The sequence below is a fragment of the Neospora caninum genome, chromosome XI, assembly GCF_000208865.1.
Source record: "Neospora caninum Liverpool complete genome, chromosome XI".
Lineage (NCBI taxonomy): Eukaryota > Apicomplexa > Conoidasida > Eucoccidiorida > Sarcocystidae > Neospora > Neospora caninum.
Genome location: NC_018397.1, coordinates 5147932 through 5168845, shown reverse-complemented (window position 1 = coordinate 5168845; position 20914 = coordinate 5147932). Strand labels below are relative to the sequence as shown.

At 56.5% G+C, this 20914-nt stretch overlaps 2 protein-coding genes across 2 annotated transcripts; both read left to right on the top strand.

The window, feature by feature from the left end:
- Positions 1-1984: 1984 nt before the first annotated feature.
- Positions 1985-4697, top strand: NCLIV_059170 (conserved hypothetical protein; the record flags this gene model as incomplete). Its single annotated transcript, XM_003885471.1, has 3 exons — positions 1985-3491; positions 3814-3952; positions 4640-4697. The coding sequence occupies 3 exons, from the start codon at positions 1985-1987 to the stop codon at positions 4695-4697; spliced, it is 1704 nt and encodes a 567-aa protein (XP_003885520.1).
- A 1563-nt stretch (positions 4698-6260) lies between these two features.
- NCLIV_059160 (putative helicase) lies at positions 6261-19409 on the top strand (the record flags this gene model as incomplete). Its single annotated transcript, XM_003885470.1, has 16 exons — positions 6261-6308; positions 8149-8603; positions 9106-9346; positions 9682-10061; positions 10445-10829; positions 11240-11696; positions 12095-12539; positions 13055-13132; positions 13871-14339; positions 14828-15307; positions 15450-15832; positions 16156-16242; positions 16701-17616; positions 18511-18597; positions 18924-19024; positions 19259-19409. The coding sequence occupies 16 exons, from the start codon at positions 6261-6263 to the stop codon at positions 19407-19409; spliced, it is 5163 nt and encodes a 1720-aa protein (XP_003885519.1).
- Positions 19410-20914: the final 1505 nt, after the last annotated feature.

Here is a 20914-nt window from a genome sequence, read left to right as displayed (position 1 = left end):
TCGTTTCGTGGGCGTCCGGAGATCTGTTCTGGACTTGTGTCCGAAGGCACGGATTCCGGGCATGTCACGGCATCGCGCAAGGCACGCGAGAGACAGGATGAGAATCCAGAGGGTTGTTAGGAATGCGTGCACCCGTCTGCGCGGGGAAGACCTAAAAGTATGTCACCGTTTCCTTTAGCCGAAAAAGTTCGAGGAAAGACCCTCCCTTAGGGGACGACGGTGTCCCTCTGCCTTTGCTCTACAGAAGCGCCTGCTGTGGGCCTCGACACCAGACAGGCCTTGTTCCGAAAAACGGTCAATCCGCATTCGTTTGCACACATGTGCTAACCGACTATCACTGGGTGCGACTTCCCCGCGTACCAAGGTATCGTCACGTCCATTCCGACATCACATCGCCGAGAAAGAAAGTGCCGGAGACGCCGGTCCTGCTCGTTCCTCTGCTGGGTTCTGCTTGTCGATGTCGACGCCGTCAATGCGTCGTTGGGGAAGCGCTCGCCTCCAAAATGGCCGGATCAACAAAGGTACTGACCCCCAGACACCCAGCTGAACGGCCGGAGGTCGGCGCGAGCGAAAGCCGTAGAGCCCTCCAGTCAAAACCTATGCCAAGTCCACCTCCGGGACTGTAGAAGAGGAGCTGTGCAAAAGAGGCGAGAGCGGAGGCGGCTAGCAACGGGGTACTTGTTCTAACAAGAAGCTGCGGTATGGTCATGCAGGCGTTGCCATGCGGACGCGCGGCGCCGCATGAGCATAAATTTCCGCACGAAAGACGCACACGTTAGGACAGCGAGTCTTTAGCACGTATCGGCATCAGTCGTTAAGCACTTGGAATGCACTGTACACATGTCTTCCCGTCGATGCAAACAGGACAGGCGCAACGCGAGAGTCCCCTGATAAGCGAAACCGAAGCAGCTTTGGCAGGAGGCGCCGGACTGATGAGGCATCCCGGCCACGCGTCCGACGAAGAAAGGGCTTTTGGTAGACGATTTGCCAGAAAAAGAACGCGGGAGTGTTTACGCACGGAAAGGAATGGGGACTCTACGAAGCTCGCGGCTCTTCCTACCGGCCGGATTTGAGAAACGAGGGTGTGGAAGCACAGCACGGGGCTCCGAAGGATTCTTGACGGTCCCGAGGGATAGCGGAGAGAGAATCGATTGGCCGTACTGCCCAATATGAGACCCACTTCAACTCCACACGTGGCAGCTTTTACCCTAAAAAAAAGCATGCAACTTTGCTGGATGCGCGCAATATTCAGCCGTTCCGCACCCGCCGGATAAACCCTGCCACCAAAAACTCACCAACAGGCAACGTAGTGTTTTTGAAAGGTAAAGCGTTTTGCCTTTGGGGCTGGGAGAGTGCCTCAGGGGCGATCGTCGGGCACGTCGATTGTAAATCCTTGAGGCAAACACACACGCAAGTGACCAAGCGCGTCGGCAGAGGCGCATGCAAGCGCGCACGAGCAAAACAGGAGAAGCAAGGCTGTCGGCGTTCGGGGCGCTCCTTCGCAGGTGGACCACACCCTTTTCATCTTTTCTTTTGCTCTCGTGGAGCGTGGCATGCAAAGGTCCGGCTGTGGATGGGTGACTTCGAGGAACCGTCTTGCGCGATCTCGACCTGCGGGAGTCATCCCCCGACCTCAGCCCTCGCGGGGGGCTGGGGAGAACCTGCCGCGCAGGAATGCAGCGAAAGACAGCTTGTTCGCCTTCTCTTGGGAGAGAAAGAATCTCACAGCTTTTTTCCTAGGACTCGACGTTGATTCGTCACCTCTTGCCGCGTACCTCGAGCATACCGCATGCACCTGTGGCGAGTGTGCACACGGGGACTCGGCGCTTTCTGCGCTTCCGATACTTGGTTTTCCGTCGTCGATCTGTCGTTCGGAACGGATTTAAACGCTGACGCACGTCTCGTGTGAAGTGGTCCATCCGAGCAGGGCGATCGCGTCCGTGGACGAGAGAAAACTCGAAAGGCGACCCCGGCAACGACAGCCATGACCGCGTTCCTGCTGGGCCCCACCAGCTCCGCTGGCTGGTCAGCTGCTTCCTCTTGTAAGAAACCGCTTTTTTCCAGCTCCGTCAGGGCGCCGTTCTCGTCTTCTTTCTCGTCCAAGCGCGGCAAAGAGAGCCTTCGGGAACCTCTTTGCGTTCTCCGCCATCGACGTCTTCCGGCGAGCGGCCTGCAGAGCTCACGGCTCCATCGAGGGTGGCGGACGCCTACCTCCGTCGAAAAAGAAAACTCTTGTTTCGACGGTCGCACGCCTGGGTCTCCGTTTCCTGCTTCGCCGCCTGCGCGCGGTTCTTTCGCACCTTGCGACTCAGATGCATCTCCTCTTCGCCCGTCTACGAACACCCAAGTCGCTGAGTCCAGACAGTCGATCGGGCTGCCTACTGGGGACAACGGCGCCAGAAGCTCTGATGCAGCCAGCGTGTGCGGTCGGGCTCCGACGAGGGGGTTCCGTCGCTCGCTCTCTGTTTCCCGTGATCGTTCGCCTCGCGTTCTCCCCAGCGCCGGCGTGCGAGCAGTCCTTGACTCTCCGTCGTCCCCCGTCGGAAACCCACGCCGGGGTTTGCATGCCGTGTCCACCTCCTCTGTCTTCGCTTCCGGGTCTCGGTCTCTTTTCACTTTCACGGTGCGGCCTTTCGGCGAGCAACGCGCGCTCGACACTGTCGAAGGTTCCCTCCCCCGACAAGGCCATGCCGTTTCGACCGCGGGGATTTTCCGCGAGTTCACAGCCTCCTGCACCCAGGGGACTCTCGTCGCAGGCACGGCTCAAGTTGCGCCGTCCGGAATGGCCTCTGCCGTTTTTTGTCGCCCGTTGCTTTTCCCCTGGTACTCACCCTTTGCCTTCTCGTCTATTCCGCTGCTCAGTCGCTGTCTGGGCCGTGTGCCGTCCTCGGACGAGCAACGTCGTGCCTCGATTCCGTCGTGTTTTCTCTCTCGGCTTGCTTCGTCACTCAGTTCCTTTCCGGATCTGTTCTTCTCCGGCAAGTCTCGGTGGCGGAGCAACGAAGCAGGGAAATCGACGGGCTCTGTGCGTCTCAACTCTGTTTGCTGTGATTTGGACTGTGGGGGAACCCTCTCTCCCCCCTTTCCTGCGCCGAGGCTCTGGGAGACTGGAGAGAACTCTCTGAGCGGACTGCTCTGTGGCGGCCTCCTTCCGTCCCAGATTTCCCGGCAGGACGGAAGTTGGAGCAGTTCCCGTCTCTGGCTACCCGAAGTCGGTGCCCGCAGTTCACTTCTTTCTGGGTGTCGCCGACACGGTTTTGCTCTCGCGCCGAGAAGCGCCGCAGACGCTGCAGCTGAACGCAATCCCTGGCTGCGGCGAGGTCGTGCGGTGGAGGACGGGAGCGAGACGGCGGGGAGCGAGGCCAGTTCCCAGAGGCCGGGGGAGCGTGTGGGCGAGCAGGACGAACCAGTCCGGATCTTCAGTGTCAAGACACTCAAGGAATGGCTGGGGAAATGGTGGATTCAACTTTGGAAGGGGAACCGCTGGAAAGGTAAGGCTTCGAACGAAGTTGGGACCGGAGCAGCGATGCAGTCCGAGTTAAAGGACGTAGTAAGACGGCCTGCCTTCCGTCGGGATCTTTGCACTGGCGGGGTCATTCTTGGAAAAACCCAAAGACAAGTCCGTCAGGCAAGGAGGCGGACCATGGGGGCGAAGATAATCGAATTCGTGACTCCGTTCACGGAAACAAGCTTTCACGCTATCTAGAGTGCCTGTCGAGTCGCCCAAGGAATTCGATCCTGTTTCCGATTCAAGGTAGGTACAGGTGGTCAGGTTCCTACCACGTAACTGTTTTGTCGTAGTCACAGAAAGAGAACTGCTCTCGGGTGTTCGGACTGCGCTGGTGCACTTGTTTCCAGGCCCTCAAAGAAACAAATGGAAGTGGTACCATCGACACGGGTACTGGGCCACGAGGAAGAAACTGATTGATTTCACGAAATACCGTCGACACGGGTAAGGACAGTGGCGGAGCCTCGCGACTCCGGGGTGTATAGACCAAGACGTCAGGCGTTGTCTAAGAATGCCCGTGCGCCCCACGGACTCGTCCGGTCCATCTGATCTGTTTCCAGCAGCTCTGACAGGGGATTTGCCTCAGTTGCGAAGGTCGCGTGTGGAACAGTATTCAAACCCCGTTTTTACACACTCTACGGAATCCCAGTTGTTGTTGTTGGGTGTTTCACACAGACATAGCAGCACTGGGGGACAGATAAAGTGAAAACGGTGTCACAGCACCGGGGCTAAAGCTGTCGTGCGTATGCGGGTGAAGACGGCGTGTACTGTGGCAGACACACTGCGTGGGCGTTCGCTATTTGCTGTTTTTGCTGTCCGCTGGAGTCGAGAAAATGCTCTGTCTAGCCCTCAGCAAATTGCTCCCCGTTTTAGACCGCCTTTTAAGACGACGTGGAAGTGCAAGGATTTGATGCCGATGGCCACACGTGCGCGGTTGGAGAAAGTTAAAACGCAAGTGACCATGGGTACAGCTCCCGAAGTTTATAAGTCCGTGAACATGGATCTACTTATATGTACATGCATGCAAAAATTTGCTCTGAGAACCGTTTGACCGGGTTCGTACGGTTTGCCTGTTGCGTGCGGCGTTTGCAGGTACCATGAGAGGCGGGGACTAGGAAAGCCCCGCATGCAGTTCTGGGAAGATCCGTCGCATCACAAACGCCTCAAGAAATCGATTCGATTTTGGTGAACTGCTGTGTGTACACGTCCAGAAACCCGTGAATTGGACGCGCAAGACACTGGTAGCTGGCCCCACGGTTGGACGGGTGCTTATCGCTCCGCCTCTGAGGCCGCGTGACACGTTGGACACTTTCCATTTCGTGCCCAGCAACTGAGGCTCGCCTGTTCGACATTCGAAGAGAACGTGGCATCCCGACAAGCCGGCAAGTCCTTGCCGACCCTGTGAACCCCCGCGCGCGCAGAGCCGACAGTCTTTTCGCTCAATCTGTTTTCCTTTGACTCGCCGGAGTTCTGCCGAGCTGTACGGGGCAGACGCAACTGCATCGGGAGGCTGACCTCTGGGACAGGAAACACAAAAAAGCCCCGCTTACACTGGGGTTAGCTGTTCTGCTTTAGTATTCCACAAAGGGAGATCTGATACAAAAAACACTTTTTAGCGCCAAACAATACAGTCTGCGTTTTGTTCCCCAGGTGTGTGTGTGTGTGTGTGTGCCGCATTCTAGCGGCTAGAGACGCTCTACACCTTGACACCGTTCTTTAAGAAATTACACAAAAGTTTTCGAGTGCACCTGAGATCACTCTCACACTACCGGCCAAGGAGCAGTTTTCCCTTGCGGCCGCGAAGCCCGCGCTAGATTCGGCGACGTATCCAACCTAATATGTCCGTTTTGTCACGCAAAAAGGCTTGGTTGACACGTGTAAGAACTCGCAGCCTCGCTTGCGGTATCTCTGTTCCGCGCGACTTGGTCCGACAGCTCTCGCCGCCCCGGCTCAACGGAGAAAGTCTGTAGCGCGAGAGACGGTGTTTCCCAGACAGGCAAAAACAGGTTCGCTACGTTGTTAAGGCCAAGCGCATCCACCTGCGTGTCCGTTGTTTAATTTGCGCCCGCGAATCAACCACAGAAGACGCGATGCGCATCCGGGAGACGCGAAGCTCTGGGTGTTGGACCAGTGCTGCTAGACGAGACGCTGTGGGTTTTCCCTCCCGCCTCCTTCGCATGAGTTTGCGAGTTTCCACTGGACGACTGCGGATATCTTCCTGAAGCCCAACATCATCTCAAGGTGTCCTCACTCTGCGTTCTGTGGCTTGGACTGCAACTACCTCTGTAGCTCTCATGATTCCGTTCCATGTCGTGTCGCCGGCAGCATGTACAGCATCCGTAATTCTCAGGAGTTTGCGACTTTCCAGCATGTCTCACCTTGCTGCCTTGATCGTGGAAGCGTGCGCCGAGACTGAATAGGTCTGCGAAACTTAAATAGACGTGCCTCAGATCACCATAGCTGACTGCAGATCTGGGTGTGTAACGTGTGTGCTGAATGGGGGGAACGGCCCAAAGATCCAGCTTCGCACATTGCTTCTTTTGATTGCATTTCGCCTCTCTGCCTCCGTGAGTGCTTTCGGGAGCTGGTGTCGAACTGCATTGCGACCAGAGGAGTTCCTCGCGCTCTTTTGACACACGGGGAAAACAGTGTGCATGCCTTCTCCGTCGCGTTGCATGCGCTAGTAGGCCCCGTGCCTTCCTTTTGACTCGACACACTTCTATTTGGCTTATTCACCGTTCCTTCTCCGGCGATGCAAAAGACTTCAGTTTCTTCCGCCTTTGAGGTTTCCCCTTTTAGAGTAAGCAGGTTTCAACAGAGAGACCGGGCAGAAACAACTTCACCCGGTGTGCCGCTTGCATGCATATCCCGAAAGTGTCCTGTGGTTCCTGTTTGCGTTAAACGAAACGAGGCAAAGATGTGATTTTATGCCTTCCACCGAACTCTTTTTCCTCGAAGAAAGCAAAAGCCGCGACAGTGACGCGTACCCGAGTCCTTTCCGCCTTTCGTCTCGTCTCAAGGCCCAGGCTACGAGTTGACTCCTCCGGCAGAGTCCCGGTCGATTCTGCGGTTTTTTCGACACTCACGAGCGTTTTCTCTCTGCCGCGGAGGCTGAAGAAGCGCAGCAGAGACGAAGCTGCTCACCAGGCTCCTCTAAACCTCCGAATCTGGAGTGTATCTGCCGCTGGCTGGATGCTGCGGAGCCCCCATTTCGCCGCGCTGCGTGCGCGCCGCGCGCCTGGATCGAGATTCGTGGGCCTTTCGCTTCAAAAAAAAAAGAAAAAAGGCAAAACACGCAGAACGTCCGTTGCGGTATTTGCGAACCTTCTGTTTCCGAGATGTGCGTGGAGGCAAAGAATAGTCGCTGCAGGCCGTCTCCACCCCGTCCAGCGTCCTGACGGCTCAAGCGCTCTCATGTCTTCTGTCTTTCTGTCGCCGTCCTCCTCTCTATCCTTGTGAGTTTCTCTCTCCCCTCTTCTCTTTCTGGATATGCAGGGCTCTGTCCCCGCTGTGTTTCAGCTCAGAGCCACTGTCAAGCCTGTTTTCCGGAGAATGCAGGGGAGGCGAGCCTGAGTACTCTTGACGCGTATTGCCGCGACTGTTCGCCCCTCTTTTGCTTCTCGCGTCTCTTTTGCACCAGCTCTGTAGACACTTCCTCGCAGCATGGAGGAAGTCGAAGCGAAGGGCTGGTGGAGAGTTGGTGGACGAGGGAGAGAACCGGGAAGAGTTTCGGCGACTCCTCGCGCCTCTCCCTCGCTACGGCCACAGAGGCCGCCGAACATCGCTGACAAACGGTCAGAGTCGCCTTCGTCGAATTCTTCTGTTGTCTCCGTTCATTCTCAATCTCCTTCGTCTCTCCCTTATTCCTGTCCCTCTTCTCCGTCATCATTTCAGTCTTCTTCCTCGTCTCCCCCGTCTTCGCCTGTGTCTGTTTACTCTCTCGCCGACTCGAGATCGCCCTCGCCGCACAGTCGCCCCTCCTCAGAGTCGTCTGGTGACTCTCCTTCTGCGTCACTGAAGCCTCGGCCGTACGACGTTGCATGCGCGAGAAGACAGGGGAACCTCCCGCGATGCTCAGTCGCTTCTCCGGCTTCTTCGCTGCCGTCGCCTCTGCGGTATCCGCATGGAGTGCGGACGCGTCGCTCGCCTTTCTCGTCTTCTGTCTCGTCTGTTCGGCTCGCCACGTTCCCCGATCTGGAAAACTGCACTCATGCATGCACGCGACTGACCCTCTCTGCTGGGGAGTCTGACTCCTCAGCGATCGCATCTTTCCTTCGGGTGAGAGCGGGGGCCGTTGACCGAAAGCGGGAATTTCTAGCTCTTTCCTCCGCAACCAGAAAGAGAGTGTCCCCGCGCGCACCACTCGGGAAAGACATAGTAATCTATGTCGTCTATGTGAAAGAAGACACTGCTTCATACGCGTATCTCCGTTTTTCCACATGGACGGAGACTCGCACATCCTCATGCAACTATATTCACATATATATATTTATATGCATTAATATATGCATGTTTGTGTATGCACGCATACGCGTATGTTTGCATGCATCTGCCGTATCTATATAGGCATGTGTCTTTATCCCCGTGTCGTTTTCTGTGCACGTATCTGCGTCTTTGTCTTGTGTCCGTTTCATGCGTAGCTGCAGGCCGCTCTCGAGGAAAGGCAAAACGCAAGGCCTTCGCCTGCATCCTCCCCTTTGCCTCTGTCCTTGGAGGATGATGTGGAGCATCTGCTGGCGTTTTCGCCGCACAGGTTAGACGCCTTTCAACTTGTCGGCGCATGCGCCGCCTTGAGAGACGAGTCGGCGTTCGTCTTCGCTCACACGTCCGCTGGAAAAAGCCTGGTGGCCTCGCTCGCCACCTTCCTTGCTCTTCGACGTTCTCCGGCCTGCTCGGCCTCTTCGCCAGAACCATGTGTCCTCTACCTGTCGCCGCTGAAAGCTCTCAGCAATCAGAAACACCGGGAGTTGGCGCGGTTTCGGGAGTTCGGTCCCGTCGGCCTGTTGACCGGAGACGAGAAGACGAATCTGGATGCGCAGCCCCAAATCGTGGTCGCAACGACCGAAATCGTCCGCAACCGCCTCCTCAAATCTGGGTGAGCCGGCGAACCGCAGTCGCTTCCCGTATGCGGACTCCCTCCAACGCCCTGCGCGAGCGGCTCGGCCCTACTCGAAGCCACAGGATACACGCCATGCAAAACCGACCGCGCCTCGCTTGTTGCGAGCGTCTCTGCGTGGAGGTCTAGGAACGGACGTGAAACGCGTTCTCCCTGTCTCTCTCGCACGCTCTGTCTCTCTCTCGCACGCTCTGTCTCTTTCACTGTTTCTCTGCATGCATAGGTGGGGCGTCCGTGTCAAGGCACTTGCGGGTTCGCCGCGTGTGGCCACGAAGAGGCAGCCGCGTCGACTCCGGCGCAGCTCGGCCGCTTTTCGTTAGACATGCGTGGAAAAGACACCGCTCTAAAGGTTGCCAGCAGAGAGACTGGCGGGTGGTTCGCGCCAAGAAAAGAGACACAGCCTACCGGTCCCCTCCACGCGGGTTGGAGGTGAGGATGTCTTCACTGGGCCGCTCTGCCTGTCCTGTGGTGTCTATCGCAGCGGGGATGCGCGTTTTTTTCGCCGTTTGCGACTCGTCATCATCGACGAATTCCATTTCTTCTCGGACGCGAAGCGTGGCACCGTGTGGGAAGAACTTTTGTTGCTTCTCCGGCAACGTGGCGCACCCGGGAACGCCGCTGATCCGACCTCTCTTTCTTCCTCGCTCCAGTTCGTCTTTCTCTCTGCGTCGCTCGAGCAGCCCCGGAGCTTTGCCTGTTGGTTCACGCTGACCTTTCGCCAGGTGCGAGTCGAGCGCGAGACTTCGCGTGCGTTTTCGCTTTGCCTTATCTGTGTTTTCTCTCCGTTTCGCTTCGTTTTCTCGTTCTTTCCGTGCTGCGTTTCGTGGGGGAAAGACTGGACCAGCCTGCCACAGAACTCTCTGTCGTCTCCCGCGTGCCGACACCTGGCGCCTCGGCCACCTTTTTTTGGCACTGTGGAGGACTGCGTCGCTGCCCAGGCTCGGTTTCGCGCCTCGGGTGCGTTGCAAGTTTCACTCTTCGCGGTGTCTGTCAGACTGTGCGGTTTCCTGTTTGAGCTCGCCGTGGTGTCTACTTCCGTTCGTCTTTTTCCTCTCAGCCACTCCACCTCATCGGGACAAAACGCCGGCCGGTGCCTCTCAACTTCTTCGCCCTGTTTGCTTCGTCTTCTCCGTCGCGCGAAGAGGCCCCTAAGCTGTGGCCGCTGCTTGCACACTCGAGCAAAAACGCCTCATCTTCCCTGGTGTCTCAGCACCAGACCGAAGCAGAGAAGGAAGATGGAGATTTCAGGAGCGCGGAAGACGGCCAGGAAAACGAGGAAGGGACTGGAGTGTTTGATAGCTCGGCGTATTCTCAAGGTGCGGAGACAGCCGCGCGAGGAAAACTTCCGCGAGAGAGACACGAAGATCAAGCGTCTGTTCCTTTTCCTCAGACCCCTGTCCATACCGTCGTTCAGGCTTTTCGTGCATGCATCGAGAGGTGAGACAGAGAGAGAGGTGCTTGTCTTCTAGGATGTGCCGGTCGTGCCGGCATTGCGGTGGCGCATGCGGTCTACGCAGAGACCCGCGGAACCGTTTTCGCTTCCAAGCCCCGACACCGAAACCTTGCAAATGAAGAGCCGCAAACTCGAGTGGAGCCACGCAAACTCGAGGAACTCGCCGTTCACGATGCATGCAGAAAAGGGGAGACAAGCGCTTTTGCAGCTCTAGGGCCGAATCGGAGTGCTCCCCCGCAGAGGCATTCTCCCCATTCGACGCTCGTTGGTTTCCGGTTCAGGGTTACGCCGGAAAACGCGCCTCTCGCTCGCTGCGCTTCCACGCGAGTTGCGTGCTGCCGTTGTGCGTCTGTCTCTGTCTCGCCAGGAATCTCCTTCCCGCTCTCGTTTTCTGTTTCTCGCGCAAACAGTGCCTCTCGATTGCGGAGCACCTACTGCCGCACGTCGGCGCCCTGACCCCGTTGATTGTGCGGCACCAGCTGGGGTGCATGTACACCGCAACCGAGGCGGGCGTTTCCGGTTGGCCACGGAAAGCGCTCTCGCGGCGACGACCGCTGTCGTCGGCCTGCGGAGATGAAGCGGGAGGAGCACTCGAAGTCGTGCACGAGGACGGCGACGAACTGCGCAGAAGGGAAGACGCAGACGCACAGCGCCAGCTTGAGACGCTGAAACCCTATTTTCTGCGGGGCATCGGCGTCCACCACGCCGGACTCCTGCCGCCGGTCAAACAGTTGGTAGAGAAAGCGTTTGAAGTAAGACTGCATGCACAACATGGATGAAATGCCGGATGTGGGCAAGAGCGGCCCGCGGCGGTGCACATACAGAAGTAAGGAATGAAGAGCCAAACGAGACGCGTATCGGTCCGTACAATCTTGCTGGCGAGCTGACAGCGGCTGGTCTGCATTCAGAGGAAAGTACAGTCTCATGCATACACGTCTACGCGTACACTTCTCCATGTATTTCTAACCCTAAACCCTCACATATGTATTCACATATATATGAAGCATTGTTTATGATATATATATATATATATATATATTTATATTTATATACATGTATATATATACATGTATGTATATGCACGTGAAAGTGTATATCTCGTCTGTTGGTTAACACACGTTGACGTCTCTTTTCTGCCCCGCCCGGTCTGCGATCTTTTCAGCTCGGACTTCTTCGCGTCACGGTCTGCACTGAGACCTTCTCAGTGGGGCTGAACCTCCCCGCCAAGACTGTCATCTTCTCTTCGCTGTTTAAACCTCTCGACTCGGACTCCTCCGACCGACGCAGGCGACTGGTGCTCTCGTGTGCTCGCCGCGCCTCCCCCTCCTTGTTGAGCCCGTCGTCTCGCACCGCCGCTGCGTCCTCGTCTGCCTGTCTCTCGAGCGAAGAACCCCTCCTTTTAGAAGATACGTGGTTTAGTGATTCGCCGTGGGCCGAGGAAGGGAGCCTGGCGGCGCGGTGGATGCGCGAGAAGCTGCCGAAAGGCGAGAGAGAGAGACAGTGGAGAGGCGAGGAGACAGAGGGCGACGGAGACGCGGGTTGCGCGTGGCGTCTCCTCTCGAGGGCCGAGTTCGAGCAAATGGCTGGGAGGGCCGGCCGGCGAGGCGTCGACCAGAAAGGTGAATAGAAGAGGAGACAAAGGAGACAAGGGGGACAAAGGGGACAAAGGAGACAAGGGGGACAAGGGGGACAAAGGAGACAAAGGAGAGACCCAGGGACACTGAAAAAACGAGACAGGCGGCGGAGACGACTGCGCTGAAACCAGGGAGGGCAACGAGGCGGGTAGTTACAAAGAGGAAGGGATAGGTGCGAAGCACGAACGGGGAGGAGGGCGCGTTTGGGAAGAGAGCAACGGAAGGAGAAGAAAGGGAGAAGGCAAAGGAAAACGTGGGGCTGCCTAGAGGCAGGGCACTTTGAGCAGATCGATTTGAGGGAAGGAAGGCTATACAGGACCAGAGACTGCGAGAATTAGACAGGGTTGAGTTTTGCATTTTGCTGTCATCCAAACGTATCGCAGGGACGGTCATTCTTCTTCTGCCTTCACCGGCACCGCCTCCGTCGTCTCTTGAAACTCTATTCTTCTCGCCGTGTTCCTCTTCTCCGTCGTCCGGCTCCCCGCTCAGTGCTTCTCTGGAGAGTCAGCTGAACATCTCCGTGAACACTCTCCTTCTTCTGCTCAGTCCCAACCACCTTCGAAGGAGCACAAGCGGAGATGGAGGAGAAGAGGAAGAAGAAGGAGGCGAAGAGGGAGAAGAAGAGGAAGACGAGGAGCAAGACGAAGAGGAAGAAGTGGGGGGACCGAGGCGAGTCAAGGAGAGGACGTCGAGAGCGAGTCGGGGGGAAGCGGGGAAAAATCTCGAGAGAAGACGGGAGAAAGTCAAGAATGAAGGAAAACCGTTTTCTTGCGGAAAGACCGTCGACGATTTGCTTCTCAGATCTTTCCATTTTTTCTCACTTGCCACGTAAGGAGAAAAAAGACACGGATTTGGGCTCTTTCGTGGAGGAGGGGGAGACTCGTCTCCTTTTGCCTCGCATTTTCGGATCCCGTAGGTTGAGCGCTCGTTGTTTCTCGTCCCTTGTATTTCTCTGCTCTCCCACTTCAACTGAGTTCCTCGTTCCCTTAGTTCTTTCGTGCGCCTCATGAGCAGAACTGCTCTTTCCCCCCATGCCAGCGCCTTCTCTGCATACAATGGCCACGCTCTGGTGTTTGTCCCTTTCACAGGCGTCTTATGCTTCTCTTGATTCGTTTGATCGTCTTCTCCCGTTTTTTGTATGTCGTCGGCGCGGCTGTTGGTGTCTCCGAGGGGCGAGAGAGACTCCGTTCTCGCGTGTCAAAATGGCTGCTGCTCGGCTGTCTTTTTCTCTTGTCCGTCTCGCTTTCGTCCTTCGTCTCTCTTCCTGGCCAGTCTTGCTGGCTCCTCCGTTTCAGCATGGCCTTCGTCGCCTCCGTTCCTTTGCACGCATGTGTGCGCGACAGGCACCTGCCGTCGCTTCAGAGCGAGATTGAGAACCAGCGAGGCGTGCTCAGAGCCCTGCCTCTCGCGGCGTCTCGGGGGTCAGCGGGGGCAGAAGGAGACAGGAGAGACAGACAAAGACACAAGGAGAGAGAAGAGACTGACGGAGAGAGCGAAGCACGCAGCGGCGACGAGCAAGGAGCTGTGGAAGCGCGCGACGCAGAGAGACGGCAAAGGACCCGGGATGAAGCCACCCGAGGGGTGTCGTCTTCGTTTTCCTCTTCTGGCGGTTCCCTACGAAAACTTTGGTCGCGGCAGGCAGCGCGGTGCATGCGTCTTGTCGAAAAACACAGACGCTATCGGTGAGAAGGGCGAAGCGACGGCCGACCCAGCAGCGTTGTGGAAGGCAGGAGGCGCGCGCGCCGCGGCGCCTCTCTTGTGTATTTCAGTGCACGCGACTCGAGGGCTGCATTTAACTGGAGTCATCGTTCTTTACCTACGTTTTTGGATGTCTGGGTTTGCTCCATTCAAACTGCCTGTATCCCCGTTAAGGTGTGGAGCACCGCGCGTGCGCGTCGTCACCCCACCGTTCTGCCGAAGTGGCGCTGCCTGAGGAGTGATTCGTTGAGTTGATTCTTCGACTAGACGTTTTCACAGAATCCTTCCGCAGGTTGATTCGCTACGTTCTTTCCGGAAAGACAGGACGCACACTGGAAGTCCCCGTAGTTCCCGAAGAAGAGCCGAGACACGCAGAAGACGGAAAAGCGTGAATGGCGTCTGTTTCCTCCCATGGACGTTTCTCGCGAAAGGCGTGTGCCTTTTCTGTTCTCTCGCTTCAGATGGAAGCTGGACCGCTGCCTTCGATCCGCCTTCTCGGGCCCCTTTCTCGCCTACCTGCGACCGGGCTCTGTTGTGCTCCTCGTTGAGACCTCCGGCGCTGGCTGCGCGCCTGCCAGGCGACGCAGGGGCATCGCTGGGCGGCCAGAGAGAGCGACAACGCATCAAAGGACGGGCGACCCAGCTGAGGCTCTTGAGAGCGAGGGCGACGCGCAGAGCGAAGAAGACGCCGTTGCGTTGCTGCGAGACACTCCAGCTCGCCTCGCACTCCTTTCGCCAAGTGCGACTTGTCCTGGGGCGTCTTCGACTTCCTCCGGCGCGAGAAGCGGTGGCAGAGCTGTGCTCTCGCCGCTTCCTGCGACTCCAAGAAACTCAAGGCGACGCTGCTGGGGCTGGGGACTGATTCTCGGCGTCACAGATCTGAGGAAAGGCCCAACAGGAGAGGGGCGCACGGCCCACGAGAAGAACCTGGTAAGCCGCGCCGCCTCGGCGACTTACACATATTCAAACACAACTTTAGGCAGATGCGCGTGCGCCGTTTCGCTCTCTGTCGACGTCTGTCTGCGTCTCTGTCCTTCCGTCTATTTTTATGTTCCCGCATCGATCAGTGTCCATTCTGTGTCCACCGGGTGTCTCCGAGTTTGTGGCTCTGCATGAGGGACTGCGCTTGTGGGCTGAGAAAACAGGGAGAGACACACGCGCCCGCGTGAGGAAGATTCTCGAGGGCGATGAAGGAGCTGGGGATTTGCGAGCGTCGACACGTGAGGGCGCCGCGGTGTACGGCACTCTGTAGAAGTGTTTGTGCATGCAGTGAATGCAGACGTAGACGTGGAGGCACACTTGCAGTTGTTTGCATGCGCGGTTGAGCAGAAACTTCACACGTTTCTGGCGAGGGAAGCACTCTTCGCGTCTTCGCTTCGCAAGATCGCCTGCGTGTATGTATCTGGACTTCTTGGCAGACGGGTCACGGCGCAGTTCTTCTCGATTGCCTCGTGGCGTGCGTCTTCAAGCGCCGGCGTGGCCTCGCTTCGAAAATCCCCTTTGTGCCTCGGCCTTTTCGCCCTCCCCTTCCGCGTACCTCGCACGGCCCGTTCGACTCTCCGGGCGAAGAGGGATTTTCAGGAATCAGAGGGGCGGAAAGGGACAAAGAGCAAAGGGAAGACGGGGAGGACGAGAGCGGGAGTCGACACTTGGTGCCCGAGCTGTTGCCGGCGGAACTGAAAAAGAGGGAAGAAGAGGCCGAGAGTTGCCGGTCGTGGGCCATCGCAGCGGCCGAACAGGCAACGAAGCTTTGGGCCGAGCGCATGCAGGGTGACCGGAGGAAGAAGAGAAGGAAAGAGAAAAAGGGCGAAGAAGATCCCGCAGAGAAAGGCGACGTCGAGCAGGTCGAGGTGGCGGTCCTTCCGTTCTCAACAGAGTGCGTCCATGCACTCTCGCAGGTGAGAAGACAGAAACAGAGGGCTTAGCGAAGAAGGAGCCGGAGACGAAAGGAGGCGGGAGACGACAAAGAGACAGGGAAATGGAGACATGCTGGGTTTCCAAGGCCGCACTGGTTCTGGTTTTCGTGCGCGTCCCACGCAGATCCAGATCAACCTCCAGAGCGGACCTCCACTGGATCTCCGCAGAGACGAAGACCGCGTAGCGCTCTTTGTCTCCATGGCGGAGGCTCTAAGAACTGCGTCGTCCTCTTCCCCGTCCGCGATTTATCGTCCTGGCTCTGCCGCGTTTGCGCCTCGAGGGGCCCTTGCGGGTGTTGGCGAAGAAGAGAGCGAAGAGGAGACGAGCGACGTCAGAGGCAACGTGAAGAGAGATCGACGAAGGAAGAAGGAAAGAGAGAGCACAGAGAGAGAGGGAGACAAGTGCTCCTGTGGGGTTATCGGCCTCCACGCAGGAGACACAGACGTCCCCTTAGTTCCTCTGTTGGAAACCGCGAAAACAGACACGCGTTTGAATCTTCTTCACCGGTAAGCTCTTCTTCCCTGCATTTGTTCTCGGACCGCCAGAGGGCAAACGTCAATGCGTTTCTCTCTTTTTCCGTCGTGGCTGAACAACCCAGAGGAAGACGAAGAACGTGGGGCAAGGAAGAGGACAGAGGAGAAATCTCCCTACCTGTTTTTATGGTACTGATCGCTTTCGGATCTGAGTGCTATTCACCTCCCTTTTCAAACGAGTGGCTACATCAAACACAATCAAATACTGCGCCGAGAACACGCCCGCTGTGGAACAACCTTGCTCTTGCAGGAAAAACTGAGATCCACCTCTGTTACCTGCCTTTTTCTTGTTTCAGGAAATTACGGGACGTGAGTGAAAAGCTACAAACCTCGACGCAGGCAGCATTCCGAAACCAGAAGCCGCAGGGAACCCACGTCGCGAAGTAAGTTTGCGGTTGAGCGTTGATCGCCTACGGCTCGTTTTCAACGCCCTTCAGCCAGAAGAAGAGAGGTCGAGATTCCTGTGAATGCGGGTGATAACAGAATAGGGACAGAGGAGGTATCGGAGGCGACCGAAACGTCCCGGAGTCTCTTCCTTTCGGTGTGTGATGTTTTTTTTGACTGGCTGAAGGACGTGAACGAGGTGGACACAGAAGGACATAATGAATCCCGGTACGGGTTGTACCTACTTGACTCCTCAGTTTAAGTTAAGGAGGCCTTTGTTTACAGCTTGTACCGTTACAATCAGGAGCATACCGGTATATTCGATGATTTTTTGTGTTCGGTACTCGGATTAACGGCGCTGAAGCAGCGACAATTCCCAGTTGCGTTGCTGTCTCTAAGTTTTCGATTGCTCTCTTCGGATCCACGCTGGTATCCGTTTTTTCATTCCATGTTTCAGCTTTTGCAAATTCGTCGTCCTCTCCGCCTTTGTCCTTCCGCGCCTGGAGCGGTTGGCGGCGCAGGCGCCGACGGCCGAGTTTCGGCGCGTGCGGAAACTGGAGGAAGCGCTTCTGTCTCTTCGCTTTCTTCGAGTTGAAACAAACAGTGAGGGGGCCCAGGATGACCCTACGGAGACAAAAAGATATTTTTCACGTCCACCTTCTTCTTCTTCTTCTTCGTTCGTGACGAGTCGCAAGGGCCTGCTCGCAGGGAATTTGTTTTTTTTTGAGGAGCGCGCCTTGGTGATGTCGGAGATTCTCGACTGCATGCACCGGCGCCTCTCGGCTCGCCTTGGCAGCGCGGAGAGGGGCGAGCGTTTTTCTCTCGCTCGCGCGCCAGCGCCATCTCCCCGTGTCGCCTCGCCCTCCTCGTCCTCTTCCTCCTCTTCCTCCTCTTCCTCCTCTTCCTCCTCCTCGTCCTCTTCGACCTCCTCGTCATCTTCGTCGAATGGTCGGACCCCCACTGAGTTGCCTGGCGAGAGGCGAAGACGAGGAGAGCAAGAGGAGCAAAGACGGGCCAGGCGACTGGAAGATCCGGGGCCGGAGTGCCCAGTCGGGTTCCTCGAAGAAACAGAGAGAAGCACGCAAGGCGACGACTGCGTTCTTCAGGAGACAGTTGCTTTGAGAGACATCTCCTTTCTGCCTGCTTGCGTGGACGAACCCGTCCTCCTGGCCGTCGTTGCGGGGCTCTGTGGGGACGGCCGCGACCGCATTTCTAGAGAGAGAGAATCGAGAGAAGAGGCGGCGCGTAAGGCGTGCGGCGAATTGCGGGGAGCGGCCGAGAAGAGGACGGCGCTCGTCGGGAAGCACGTGGAAAGCCAGGAACAGACGCTCGCGGAGGCGCACGATATGGACGTGGCCTTGCGGATCATTCAGGTACGGAAGAGCGGGGAGAGACGCAGAGAGAAGAAGTGGAGAAACAACAGAGACACCCCCCCGCAGGGCGACTGAGAGAGAGAGAAAGAGATTGAGGTTGAACACGCGAGAGGGAAAGGGAGAAAGAGACAGAGACAGAGGGAGAGAACGAGAAAGGGAACGAGAGAGAGAAAAAGACAGACAACGAGACAGAGAAAGAGAAAAAGACGGAGAGAGGAGTACATTGAAAGAGAGAAAGAGAGAAAGCGAGGGGACAGGATGGCGAGGAGAGAGAAAGAGAAAGAGAGGATGAGAGAGAAAAGAGAGGTAGATAGAGTACGAGACTGAGAGAGAGAGCAAGACAAAGACTGAGAGAAAAAGAGAGAGGCGAGAGTGAATGTGAGCGAGAAAATGCGAGGAGGAAGGGGGAAAGAGAGAGAAGGGGACAGCGAAGGAGAGACAGAAAGAGAAAGGCATGTGGGGCGATCGAAGATTGGGAGTATTGACAGAAGACGAAAGCGGTAGCGGAAGGCTGCAACAGAGGTATGCCACTTTCCGGCACGAGGGCCCTGACTCTCGAAATGCACGAAAGGAGAGGAAGAACGGGGACTCCACAGCAGGAGAGCCGGGATTTTTGTCTGGGAGAGAATCCGCCTTAAACGGAATTTCCGGGACGGGAGAAAAACGCGTTTCACTCGAGACGTCGGACTGCGGAGACTAGGGCGTCACAGGACGCGACAGGAAGCAGGCGAAACGGCCGGCGAGGAGGAAACTAGCAATAGGAGGCTCATAGCGAAGAGAGGGGAATTCCCGTTTTGCTGGCTGACAAGTTGTCCCACCAGGTGCGGTCCCATAGTTTTTCTGTTTCATTCGCTCCTCCCTTTCCTTTTCCTTTTCCCTTTGTTCTTCCCAAAGAATGCATCTGTGCCGATTGCAACTGCGCTTCGGAGATACCGCGCCGGCGAGGCTGTCGCTGAGAAGGTTACCTACGTCGACAGACAGGTAGAGAACCTGAGTGTCACCTAGATCTTTTCCTGGCTTGTTTCTCTTTTTCCGCGGCCTGCGTCTTCCGGGTCATCTCTCAGGGTCACCAGTCTCTATGGTGTGGAGGGGTTCTAGGTTCGAAGAGTGCATGGTTTTGTCTCTTCCGACGGATTCGCTCTTGCCCCGATGCTCGGCCTCTTCGTGATTTTCGGCGGATTCATCTGCGCGCTCCTGCTGTCTCTCGCCCGTTGTTCCACCTCCAAGTTCCCGCCTCGCCGAGACAGCAGCCCTTTTTGCCGTGTCTCCATTTCTTCGTCTTCGGCTGTCTTCTGTCTCGTCTCCAGGCAATGCGGGAGGTGTATCGCTGGACGACGCGTGTACAAGCTGGGGAACAGGAGACAGGCGGCCTAGACGCGTCCGAGCAACCTATCTCGTGCACGCTTCGGTGAGAGGAGAGAGGCTTCAAACCCGAGTCTGCGAATCTGGTTCTGCTCTTTTCGTTTTGTGGGCGATTGAAAAGGCAGTCACGCGCTCGCGTTCAAGGCAGCAGAGCGAGTGTACCCTTTGAATCTGATCCGCATGCGTATCGGTGTGCGTGGCCGATTCTCATCTTCGATCGTGCACCGAACTTTGTCCGTGTTTCCTGCGTGTCGCGCGTGCGTTTCTGCCTCCTCTACAGGCGAATCGCCTCTGCGCTCGGCGAAACTGAGTCGGCGCTTCTGGCGGCTTACGGGCTCGACCCCGCAGCGGAAGTCCTCCGTCAGCTCCTCAGAAATATGCTTCTTCTTCTGGGGCGGAGAGAGACAAAACCATACACTATACGAAACTAAGATCACTCTACACCATATGTATATATATATATATATATATATATATCTATATGGGAATGTCTTTGCATCCGTAGCTGTGACACCGATACATCCAAATATACATCTAATCACAACCAGACGAAAAAACACAAGGTACAAAAAAAAACTGCAGGAAAATGAACGGAAGACGAAGTGAAGCTGCCGGGAGATGTGCGTATGCCTGCGTTAACAGTGTTATCTGTAGGTGGCGTGCGCCGCTTGTGTTTCTACTTTTGAAGGACCGCTGGCATCGAAACAAACGCTGAACTGTAGCGCTCCTCAGGGACTAAACGATCACGTACATGAACACGCGTGGCCTCGTCGCTGCACTTTACTGAACAAATATCCACGTCTCCATAGATGCACGGAGGACCATTCTCTCTGTAGAAGCGAACGCCTTTTAGTCTGGCGATGCCTTTACGTCTGATGCCAAGAGGGCGTTGTCGGAAGCACTGTCGCTGTTTCGAGCGGCTATAAACTGCGCAGAGTTCCTTTCGCAGCAGTGCAAGTGAAACGTGGGAAGTCTGGGACCCGAGAGGGCTTCCCCCCTCGTCGTTTCTCCGGCTTTTCGTCTCTGAACGTCTCGAGGCGCATGCACACATTCACGAGCTGCAAGCGTTTCTTGCACTCCCCCCGAAAGTCGCCCCGCCTGTCCTCAGTGTCTCCGCGTTTTCTCGCCCACTTATCGACTCTCGCAACCAGAGCCTCCGGGGATTGTCCGAGCAGAGAGAAGGCAGCGCGGGCTTCTAGCCGCAGCCGCGCAGGCTCAGCGACAGAAAGTTCGTTGGAAAAAGTGGTCTCAGAAAAGCCTGGAGAGTCTGGGAACTCGGAATTGTCGAGCCCAGCCGCAAAGTGGACGGCGGGAAGCTCGGAAACAAAGTGTTTCGGGGACTTCCCCCAGTCGACAAATGCGGAGTGCTAGACACTAAGCGCCGTCGACGGCAAAGAACGCGGACGACTGGGGACTAAAGCCTGCCGCTGCGTTTGAGGGGCGTGCATAGTCCGTTCGCGGTGAACGGAGAGGAGCGTGAATGCACCTTCTCTTGCAGGAACAGCAAAAACGAGAAAACTGGAGACCGCGCAGACACTCCAGTTCTTTACCTCATATCCCAACGTTTTCTTTCTGTAGCGCAGAAGTCTGAGGATGTTGCGAAAACGCGGGGTTCTGACCTGCTTTGGATGCACCGCCCTTTCAAGCAATCCGGGCATGCACGCGCGTAAGATCTCTGATTCTCTTTCCTCTGTACATCTGCATGCGTGAGTTGTTCTGTACATGAGACTGTGGAGAACACGCGACACAAAACGCGTCTGCCCGTGCATGCCGTCTTCCCCTGAATCACCGGTTGACAAGAAAGAAACCCGCACTCCCTGTGTGTGAACAAAACTGGGAAAAATCCGCACAGTCAAAAAAACACACCACCCTTGGATGCCCACATTAACCAGAGATCTTTCCCACCTTTGACCGAGTTCGACTGCTCTTCGTCGAA